Consider the following 11,792-nt stretch of genomic DNA (forward strand, 5'->3'; position numbering starts at 1 on the left):
AGCAATCTTACAACATATGTCCAAATCTTACAATGTATGTCCAAATTGGATGCATTGTGCCCACCCCATCTGGGTCAAGCAGGGCCCACTGGCACTGCTAGACATACTTCCTGCTATGGTGTACCCTACATCCCTCTAAAGTAGCTGTCTGTCCATTTCCATTATCATGAGGGAACTACTTCACAGGAGGAAGTATGTACCTGTCTTTCCACCTGCTAATCTCCAGTAGCTTCAAGTTTTGCTGGCTAGGGAAGTCTTTCATTTCTATGCCGCCCCATAACCTGAAGGATCTCTGGACAGCTTACAAATGCTAAATATCATAAAAGCATAGATAAAATACCGGAAACAATTAATAATCTGAAAAAATAGATAAAACAATAAAAGAGTGAATAATGCACATAACAAAATGTATGCACACATTCCAATAAGCACAGCCAATAAATTAACCAAAATTAAATTCAGATAAATCATCCATAACAAAAGATAAAGTAATAAATTATATTAATTAACCAAAAAATTGTTTAAATGAAAAGATTTTCACCTGATGCCTAAAAGAAAGAAGAGTTGGCACCAGCCATATATCCCTGAGGAGTGAATTCCAGAGCCTAGGCGCTACAGCTGAGAATATACTCCTCCTGGCCCGTTCCCCTTTAATCTCACTGTGGGAGGGCATTTGAAGGAGGACTTCCTAAGTGGATGGGTAGGAATATATGGAGAAAGGTGCTCCCTCAAGTACCCTGGTCACAAGCCATTTAGGGCTTTAAATGTCAAAGACAACACTTTGAATTGGGCAGGCTTCCACCTTGTGGACACATTTGAATGAATTTTATTAAAGCATTCGAAAAACAAAAGCCCAAGCTATACGCCTTTAGGGACCCCTTAGTATGCACTCCAAGTCTCAGGTATCTAGGGTGTATGGACTAGTAACTGTAGTGCTGATAAATGGACAGACAGATGCCCTCTTTTATTAGACATTACATTTCTATACCACCCAATAGACTGAATTCACTGGGTGGTTTACAAAGACCATGTGTGCTTGTTTTCTGCTATAGGATATAGATTTGGTCCTATTGCACTATTTGGAAGCACTTGTGTTATGCTAACCATAGATAGTCAATAAAATTGTTACTGAGGTTATACCCAAAGTGTCCAACTGAACGCTTATTTCATATTTCTAAATAATTTTCTATCATAAACACACTGTATACCACAAAATGATAAATCTGACTATCTTTAAAAGATATTTTTAAAAGCTAGATCTTTGTGCTTTTGCATCGTTTTTCTTGCCCTTTCCTGCAAACTATAATTGGATTCTTCAGCCTACACCACATTTTGCTATTACAAAAAGTAAGGCACAGTGGTAAAATATTATTTATGTTTTAAAACATTCATTTTACAATTATTTAGAAAATGTTTGTTGTGCTTATTTTAATATGTTAATCCCACCTTTTCCTTCCAAAAAATGAAACCCAGGATAGTTAATATAATCCATTATGTATCAAGAGGACACTTCTTTTAAAATGGCTAATTTACTTAATGCAGATTTATCAAGTGGAAGAAATGTGTGAAGAAGAAATGCCAGAAGAATCTGAATGTGATCGTATGGCTAGGACTCCCACCCCGCCAACCTTGTCACCACCAGCCATAACCTTAAGAAACAGAGAAGACCTCGCCTATGAGGAGCCATTTCCAGGTAAGGAGGAATATAGAGGGGTGTAGTTATTTAGGGCACCTTCTAGTTCCTGTGCTTTCTTCATGCAATACTAAGGCCTGATATTTGTGCTGCAAAATAAAGAGACTCTCACCCAGTATCCTGAATATCCTGAATTCTTTCTTGAATTCAACACATTGCTGAAGCCATTTTGAGCATCATGCTTCCTTCCTTATACAGCAGGAAGAGCATATAAGATTAGCTGTGGTACTTCTGCTTAAAACCATGAGGATTCACAGATTTAAGCGGGAGGAGAAAGGGAGAAATCTAATCACTGTCAACTAGTCTCATTTAGTCTTGGTAGTAAATGACCTAGGCTTGCAGCTTAAAAAAGAATCAAATGGCAGAAGCCTTCACTTTTTTGCATGAGTATTTCTGCAACTGAGAATACTAAAGGAAAGAAGTAAATTGCAGAACCTGTTTAAATAGGCATGAGGGAGCTATCCACCTAGCAAGGAAACCCAGCTAGAGTGGGACCAGATGAGGAAGGACTGGAGCAGTTTCTGATGGGAATGATTTAATAAGCAACAGCAGACAGTCAGGATTCGACTTTTGGCTTCAGCAGGAAAAAGAAGAGACTTCATTGACTGATGGCTGGCATGATTCTAAGAGTAGAGTGGGCATCTTCTCAAAATTGCACAAACCACAATAGTAGATAGGGGATTCAGTCTTGTTTAGCTGCTGGGTCAAATGCAAGTATGAGCAAAAGTCATCTTTTCTAAACTCTAGAAATGCACATTTGTAGAGACACACAGTTCATAATATCTGTGAGCCAGTTGTTCATAGCCAGCTATCTTATATTACATCATGGCCCTAGGTGTGCCTCCGTTCTCATTACATTTTAACCCACACACTTCACATTGCATTCCAGTTCTCATCCTTGGCCACAGATTAATTTGGTTTGGTGACCAATATTACAGTTCATGTATTTATATGTACATACACATTTCTTTGATTGGTTTTCATTTGAGACATGAAAACGTCACAAAAGCACACTTCACAGTAAATGATAAATTCTGTTAGCCTCTTAACACAGGACAAGAATATCAAAGCTAGAACTATCAAACTAGAGCACTGGATCATTCTGCTTAGGCCGTCCTTGGATGAGCAAGGACTGGTCGTGCAAAGCTAGCAGTGGAGCACTGGTCTTGTTCAAAAACTTTCAGAAACAGCTGCTGTCAAAGGCAGAATATTAGGCTAGATACCACTGAATGACTCGTTGATTAAAAGTGATATATGGGGGATGGAGATGTAGATAAGGGTGAAATTGCAGCTTTTCCCTAGTTTCCTTACAAATTAGGATGTATAATTTATTTTCTATTTATTAAAACAGATGAAAGGGGTGTGTTTCATTTAAGGTAACAATATTTAATAAGCTTGAAAAAGTGCATTGGGCAAGATATCAGGGATTCACTTCCATGTCAGTGAAGCCATGATTCTGCTCAAATTAAATATAACATTACACATGATGCAGTTTAAAACTGTATGATGCAATTTCTGCCCTGATAATACACATGTGAATGCTGACGGTCTTTTAACTAAGCATAAGAGGGCAGTGGACCAAGTTTCAGTTAGCTTGATAAAATTTATCAAGATGATAAAATGTTATCAATTTGTCAGTTGATAAAATGTATTAGCAAGAAAATTTATAACAGCAAAATCACAAATGAAAATGATTCTTTCTATAACTGAAGACTTTTGAGCCTGAATTATTTTTAAATACTTTTTTCCAGAGCAAGAAGGACATTCTTCAGTGGCCTCTTCAGTCAGTGCTTCTGTAATTAGATCACCATCCGACCCTTCACATGCCTCTATTCCACAGCCACCTCTTTTGCTACCAGCAGTTGCCACAAGAAGTAGCAGCACATCACTGTCTAACAGGAATCCCAGCATAGACAACAAGCTTCCTCAGGCTATCGTTAAACCACAGATCCTGACCCATGTTATTGAGGGCTTTGTGATCCAAGAAGGGTTAGAACCATTTCCTGTAAGTGTAAAAATGTGACGTTCAGCCATAGATATGATACTTTTCTTTAAAAAGGCAGTGTGTTGTGGTTATTTGGGATTGTTGCTTAACTAAAGGTACAGTCCTATTGAGGAAGGCCAAGCCTCAAAATTCAGAGGCTCATATTCATCCAGTACAAAGAGGGAAGAGCAACAGATCTTTGCTTCCCCATTGTCCCCATCTCTATTTTCATTAGATGGGCAATTTTGGCTGTCTCGCAAAAGCATCTCTCGCAAAAGCTTTGGGATGCCTCATATGCTGGTTGCTGCAGTCCCCTCCCCTCTCCCTTCAACTTCTTTTCATGGCTGTTGTCCAACTTCAGAGAGCAGCTGACACAATTCTTTCTGCACTGCCTGCAAGGGGATTGGCGCTTCTGTTCCCAGCTCTGAGGTCAAAGCTGTGAATCCAACTTTCCTGTGGGCCCACAGTCAGTTTCTAGGGCCCACATGCTCATTCCTTCCAGTGTCTAACCCAACTGAGCTTGTTGCTAGTAACTCCTGTCCATCAAGCAGTTCATTAGAAACTATCCCACTGAAGCCAATGGAATTGCTGTTTAATAGTTTGGATTTATTGCTTTTTCTGAAAAAGTCACAAAAATGTATGATTAAAATAGATTCATGCTAGGGAAAAGTCAAACTAGTCTTTTTCACATTGTTTTGCAAATCCCTTAAATACTTGTGCACTTTCAAGAGAATCTAGCACAGCAGCAGCAAGATGTTCAACAGTGGCATCACTTGGTGACCTTCCTTTGAAAGCTGCACTGAACATTAAAAATGAAGATCACATTCTACCATTAAATGTTATGCCCTGAGCAAAGAAGTTGGCATAGAAGTAGAAAGTAGCACTTCTTTATTGCCATACTCTTTGAAGGGAATCATCCACTCTTAGATAGGCTGGGCCTAAATGGGCAGTTCTTTCATTAAATATCAGCCTGATGTTGAAGTCAGCTGTCAAATACAACTGATGTTTACTTCAGAGAAGAAACAATAATGAATCTCCAAAGATGCCATAGAAAAAATATTTTTCAGAATGTATGTATGTTTAAAAGATATATGGTTCATTATCCAAGAGTACTATACAGAGCAGACAGACTTTTTTGTCTGTTTTATTTCCTGTGCTGTGTATGGTATCAAGGATGAAAAGTAGACAGCAGAAAATAACCAGTCTTTTGTAAGAGTGTGGGGAATTTCCTTTGTTCAAGCAGTGATTCTTAACTTTTTTCCTGTGGTATCCTCTTTTGATATTTTCCCCATGAAATGTCAAGGTCTCAAATGGAAGTCTGAAATAAACAAGAATGACTGGCAAATGCAAAGTAGATTGCTTGCTCCTTCTCTTGTTACTCCTCCATCTTCATCTCATCTGTTTCTCTTGATATATCAGGTCTAACACAGGCAGTAGACAGTGAAAGACTGAAGCCAGTATTGTTGTGTGTACCTATTCTGTTCTATGTCAACTTCATGGCACTGACAGACTAAGGAATGCATGCTGTCCCTTGTAGTGTGCAAGGCTGCATGTAGAAACAGCATGTATTATTTTCTTGTGTCGTGATTTGATCTTTGTCTTGTAACAGGTAAGTTGTTCATCCCTTCTGGTTGAGCAGCCTGCAAAAAAGAGGCTCCTAATGGAAGGCCAGGTGATGAATGTTATGTGTGTTGAGCCTGAGCTACAAAACAATTCAAAACATGCAGACAACTCCTCAGATACAGAACTGGAGGACATGATTACAGAAGGTTTGTGCATCTTAATATATATTGAACAACTTTTTCTCTGCTTCCCCATGTTATGAAATTTGAGCCTCTTTTTTCCACCAGAAAGCTATTTCCTAAGAGTTCAGATACAGTAAAGTTTCCCTATAGCTGTCAGTTACTGCCATCTGTTTAGTATGAATGCTGAATCTTTAAGAAAACACTTTAGAAAGGATCCAACTGTAGCTTCTGGCTGGCAATGTGCTTCCCTGTCCACATCCATAACATTCTGTGATGACTGCATGTGAAGACACATTTGCACCAGCTGAATGTGTGGATCTCCCTTGCTAGATCAGGCAGTTGCATGCTAAGGAACATTCAGTTGCCTTGTGTAAAATTCAATGGTTAAAAAACTAGCGGTTGAAGACCAGAAATAAGGTTATCTCATGTTGGCTCAAGCTCCAAAAAGCAACAGACAAGCCCTACCATGAGAAATGCTGTTGTGCAGTTTGACAGATCATGCTTCTTTACAACTTACCCTCCATGCATCTACACTTTTCCTGGGTCTTTCAGGCCCAAATCCAAATAAGGAGCATGAAATGCCTGGGATCAGCAAAGATGCCCACACATCCTGGCCCTATGTTGCTATAGGAAGCAACCAAACCTTACTGTGTTGCTGCAGGAGTTTTCTTGTGAGTTGGCTCATGCCTGTTCCTTGGAAGCTAGTACAGTCTGTGAGATTGTACAACCTTAGGCCTTTTCTCTTAAGGTATCAGCCTAGGAATTCTACTGTCTAGCATTGTGGAGCTTGAACCATTATAAGAAAGCTTTGACTGTTGTCTTAAAAGAATAAATACTTTTATCATTGAATTTTGCTGTTTTTCAGATAAAAAATTCGTTATTGCAGCATTCTGAAAAAAACAAAAGCACAATCTAAAAGAAGGCATTAGTTGAATAGACGTGTATAAATGAATAGATACGCTCCTTTATGTTCAGAATAGTTTACTTTTTATGAGCCTGTGAAGGATTCCAGCAGAGCTTTTTCCTTTTCCTTCTTCACTTCATTAGTGATCAGTCAGGCAGTGATTTCTGATCCTTCAAAATTATCTCACACGTGTCTGAGCAGACTGTTTCCCGCTACCCTTCCCCCACTGTTAGGACCTTGATGGAATTCCTCTCAGTACTCTCAAAACACTGGGGTATTTGCGGCAAGCAGCATTTGAGCTTTAGATTAAAACTGAGCATGCCCAACACTACTTTGGCAGCAGTTACTGCCATAAGCTTCATGGCAACACCCCACCATGATAATTTTTAAACTGCTCGCAGAATTTCACCGAACCAACAAAAGGTATAGCTCCTCAACAGCTTTTACCTTACATAAGAAACATACCAGAACACAGCTGCAAAGTTTTCATATGTTTTCTGTGCAGAAGGGATTAATTTTTTAGACTTGTGTTCAGCTTTCACACCGTGAAAAAGCTGTAGGTTGTGTCAGCATTGAACGCCTGTATTTTGCAAAAACTATCAAAAGCCTCAAAATTCCCTTTGCTTGATAATAAGATGTTTTAAACTCTGTTTGTTTCTTTGTTCTAAGCTTTTTGCTCCAGTTGTTACTCAAAAAGGGATTCCAGATTGGGTTACAAAAATCAATAAGCCAATCAGCAGAAAGTTTCTGCTCTCATAATTAAAATCTGAAAGGCAGAGCACAAAAGGAAAAGGAATTAGAAGGAAGAAATAAAGGTGGAGGGGAAGCAAACTTAGGCTTCAAAATTCTTAAAATGAACAATTACAAACCATTCAACAAGAGAAGCTTGACAAAATTGAGTTAATGTAATTTTTCATGAATGTATAATGTGATGTAGTAGTATTCATACTTTCTGACTTTTCACATGTTGTGTTACAACCTGATATTGAAATCAATTAATTGCATTTTTATCACTTGGTGTACACAAGAAAAGCAACACAGTGAAGGTGCAAAATAAAATCATAGAATGGTAGAGTTGAAAGGGGCCAATAATGCCATTGGGTTCAACTCCTTGCTTCACGCAGGACTCCAGGTTAAACCATCCTTCTCAGATGGCTGTCCAGTGCATCTTGAATAACTTTAGTGTGAGAGAGCCCAGAACCACCCTAAGTCATTGGTTCCATTGTTGCTCCATTGTAGACTGGGAAAATAACAAGTTATGGTAATGGGGTGGTTCTAACTGACTGAATTTACATTGTTGTTTCCTTTAGAGGGACTGGATGAGATGGAAACTGATCTCCTTAAGTGTGAGTTCTGTGGGAAAATGGGGTACGCGAACAAGTTTCTGCGGTCGAAGCGGTTCTGCTCCATGTCCTGTGCCAAGAGGTATTCTGCATCAAAGTTTGTAAAGTTTCTACATCCTGCTCTTTTCTAGTATACAGTACCTGGGGTCAAAATTATATGGACCAAATAGATTGATGGGGCCCCTAACGTAATTCTTTCTGCTTAATGTTGTAAATCACAGCTTGCAGTTTCTGTTTATCAGTATGATTGATTAAAGTGTTTTTTCATTAGATTTTTTTTTAAAAACTAGATAACCAACAAGTTACTATCTTTTAGGACAGAGTAGCATCTTTACCTGAAAGAAAGAAGTAATGAGATTCCCCAGGTTCATTAGCACTTTAAAAGAAGGTTTTTTGCCTGTGAATTTTTTAAAAATTTAATTATTCTGTACAATTGTTTGACCTCCCCGCAAGGCAATTTACCATTTAAAACTTTAAAGTGATTGTAAAAGTTTAAAGCAACATAATAACATAGCAAATTATGAACAGGAGAAAAATGTATAAAATTACCCCCATCTTCTACAAAAAGTTAAAACTAAGAAAATGTATTGTGAAGAAGCTACAAATAACTAACTTATCCCCAATATCACAGATTGTTTCTGAAACTCCCCTCTATTTCAAAAACAATTTGCCATTTGACATGGGTTGCTATTGGTAGAAGAAAACAAATCGAATAACTTCCTTGGGAATATAGAACTAGGTTCTCAGTTCTTTGGATCCTGGCTAATAATTGGTGGTTTTATTTTTGTTCTCATAGAATAGAATAATCTTAATTCAGCAACCTTGAAGAATACCTTCATTAAGATCTTACAATTTGTACATTCATGTAAATTTAATCATTTAGATAGGATAAAATATTTTCAACTGGATATGAGTTCTTCAAATTATGTATATGTATATATGTAGTTAATTCTGTATACTTAACAGATATGTTTCACTTAAACTATTTGTTAATGAAATTTGATAAATATGTCATGTTCCATTTATATGCTGCTTCTCTTCCATGCGGAAACGAAAGGCCAAAGGCTCCTCTATTCTTATTTTTAGCAGGCCTTACAGACTTCTGATATTTTCTTTTTTTGAGACAAAATTTAAACTTTTTTAACCATTAGGTACAATGTAAGTTGCAGTAAGAAATTTGGATTATATGCATCAGACAAGAACAGCCGTTGGAGCCGGAGCTCAGATAGTCAGAGCTTTGGGCGACGTGGGCGACGGCCAAGTGGCTCTGATGGCCCTCCAAGGGAACACTTCCTTAGACAGGTCTGTAAAATGCTACCTGAACTCCATGGTGTCCTTTTGCAAGAGTTATAAAGGAAAATGGTTATACTGTGGTTTGTCTGTACTGCATTTTCCAGCTTCCAATTACTTATCCATCTGCAGAAGAAGACTTGGCTTCTCAGGAAGACAATGTGCCAGTTGCCATGACCACTCGCCTGAGAAGGCAAAGTGAAAGGGAAAGAGAGCGTGAGCTTAGGGAATTGAGAATTAGGAAAACAACAGACAACCTGGATTTGCTGCCATCTGTGCAATCTGATCCATCGATATGGACTGTTGAAGATGTTTGGGCTTTCATACGCTCTTTGCCTGGTAAGACACTGGAATACATTTATTTATGTGAATTCAGTTTCAGTGCAACGCTGTTATGTTGAAAGGGGAGAAGTTAGGGCAGGTCAAATGCAAACTGCTTTTAGTTACAAAGAAACAGATTAATGTTGAGCAGTGGTTTAAACTGCTGTGTTGCTGGGCTGGTTGATTGAAAGGTCGCTGGTTCGAATCTGCACAACGGGGTGAGTTCCCGTTGCTCTGTCCCAGCTCCTGCCAACCTTGCAGTTTGAAAGCATGCAAATGCAAGTAGATAAAAAGGTACCACTTCGGTGGGCAGGTAACAGCGTTCCGTGCACTTGGGTGTTTAGTCATGCCGGCCACATGACCATGGAAGCTGTCCTGCAGACAAACGCTGGCTCCCTTGGCTGGGAAACGGAGATGAGCACTGGTCCCCTAGAGTCAGACATGACTGGACTTAACGTCAAGGGCAGGGGTCGGCAACCTTAAACACTCAAAGAGCCATTTGGACCCGTTTCCCATAGAAAAGAAAACACCGGGAGCCACAAAACTCTTTTGACATCTAAAATGAAGATAACACTACATTTATCGTTTTTTATCTTAAAAAAAACAAACCAGACTGGTAAACCAGTCTCATCAGCAGTAAAAGCAAATGAATCTCCCCACATACCATTAAACATCCTGTTTTCTTCTGAAACTTTTCTTTTCTTGGATTTATCCATGGTTGGTCTACCAGGGGTTGAAAAGCTGAATAAATTGCATGCCGGCAGGTGTCTCACATTGGTGGTTGTGACGCATATTTTGAGCGACAGGGAGCCACATCAGAGGGATGAAAGAGCCACATGCGGCTCCAGAGCCGCAGATTGCTGACCCCTGGTCAAGGGGAAACCTTTGCCGTTTTTTTTTTACTTGTTTATTTCCATATTGTCCTTGCTGAGTCAGTGTACGGAACACTTTGAGATTGTTTGATTTAACTTTCTCTCCTTATTTTGGGGGTACTGCCAAGTTATGTGATCACACTCATCACCTTTCGGATCATGCCTTCCTTGTGATGGCCCCAAGCTGCTTCTTCAGGGAGGGGCCACCTTGAGCTGCCATGCATTAGCATGTAAGTGGCACTGGTGAGGGGAAGTGAAGGACTGGCAGCAAAGCACAAAGGATCAGTCTGGAGCAGCAGCACCAGCACCAGCAGGAAGCTTAGTGTCCTGTAAGCACAATGCAATGATGGTGGATGGGAGGACAAGGGCAGGAAGCTGAATCCACCACTCCTTGTGATCCACCCCACCTGAAGCAGGGATTTTCCTCCGATGTATGAGAGAAGCAGCTCTGTCTGGCAAGGCCTGAAGATTATTATTGCCATGCTGGGGACTCAGGAGAAACTGGAAAATTCCTTTCTATGAATTTTTGTCCTCTGAGCCTCCTGCGGGGGCATTTCTCTACCTGTATCCAGACTTGGTCTTGAAAGGGACTTCAGGTCATGTTAGCACCATGTGATGGTGGGAGAGAATGCCTTGGTGATATTTGCATTTCTGTTATCTCCTCTCCTTCGTGCACAGTTTGGGATGCATTCTGAGTACATTTAAGTTTTGTTTATGTGCCTGGTTTGTACAGTATGTTTTTTTCTGCTCCACTTTGGAGTTAAGGGTTCATCTGCTTTTCCAGTCTAGTCTGGTGAGTATGGCAAGCCCCTCACACTAAAAAAGCACTTTCCTGCATTCTCGGGAAGTCCCACATGGTACAACTATTCAGGATCTTTTTCAGGGCACCAATACAGCTGTGCTGAGCATATATTGCTGCTCCTGCAAAAGAGGCAGGGCTAAGGCGCATCACCAGAGCCAGAGGACAAGGCAGTCCTTTTATCTCCTGCTCTGTGCAGCAGAGCATGAGAGCAAGCTGTCATCCAAGGGCTGTTTCTGGTGTGACAGTTCTGTGATGGGAAAGGAACTGTGCATTCTTTGCACGTCTTGTTCCATTGCATCTCTAGCCTATTCAGGCCCCCAGCATCACACATGCGAGCGCAGGTCTTCCAGTGTGCAGCAGACAAGACACGGGCCATTTACTGGCATGCAGGACAATTCGTGCCTTATTTAGGGCCTTCCTGACCGGCCACCATTGCTGTTGTTCTTTGGCTTACAGGATGAGTCCCTGGCAGAATGTTCACTTCCCCGGCCTCACCAAAGCCTCAGTGTACAAAAGTGGATGAGGACCTTTTGCCAATCCAGTTAGTGCTGGCAGGAGTGGTGGGACTGTCAGGCTATGTAGGGCTTGAATAGGCTTTAGCTCCCTGCTGAGAAAACATTTTGTTGTCTTAATAGGGGAGAGTTCCAAGGGATAAGACTCAGTTTGGGCTATTAAAGGTCCTGCTTTCTTCCTGCATTGATCTGCATTCTTGCCTTAACCTTGCTACTGGTTTTCCTCTTGCTATTATGTATGTGCAGAATGTGCCAATATATAGTATTTGCAGAGATAGATTCTTCCATGTGTACAGGGAAATCAATGGAAATAATTAAGCTAGGCA

The 11,792-nt window shown here is 40.1% G+C and overlaps 2 protein-coding genes across 3 annotated transcripts in view; one reads left to right on the forward strand and one right to left on the reverse strand.

The window, feature by feature from the left end:
* The window catches only part of PRKCI (protein kinase C iota), a 108,893-nt gene that overhangs the window by 77,881 nt on the left and 19,220 nt on the right, over positions 1–11,792 (reverse strand). The gene's annotated exons all lie outside the window — the stretch shown is intronic.
* The window catches only part of PHC3 (polyhomeotic homolog 3), a 63,843-nt gene that overhangs the window by 42,831 nt on the left and 9,220 nt on the right, over positions 1–11,792 (forward strand). The window contains exons 9-14 of one of the 2 annotated variants that reach the window (XM_044434504.1): positions 1,543–1,693; positions 3,445–3,698; positions 5,287–5,446; positions 7,637–7,751; positions 8,821–8,971; positions 9,067–9,298. In XM_044434504.1, the coding sequence (XP_044290439.1) occupies positions 1,543–1,693; positions 3,445–3,698; positions 5,287–5,446; positions 7,637–7,751; positions 8,821–8,971; positions 9,067–9,298 (1,063 nt within the window). Of the gene's footprint in view, positions 1–1,542; positions 1,694–3,444; positions 3,699–5,286; positions 5,447–7,636; positions 7,752–8,820; positions 8,972–9,066; positions 9,299–11,792 lie in introns of those variants that run through there. The other variant, XM_044434505.1, reaches the window with a different exon arrangement.

Source organism: Varanus komodoensis, unplaced genomic scaffold, assembly GCF_004798865.1.
Source record: "Varanus komodoensis strain SLA01 unplaced genomic scaffold, ASM479886v1 scaffold28, whole genome shotgun sequence".
In the NCBI taxonomy this organism is placed as follows: Eukaryota; Metazoa; Chordata; class Lepidosauria; order Squamata; family Varanidae; genus Varanus; species Varanus komodoensis.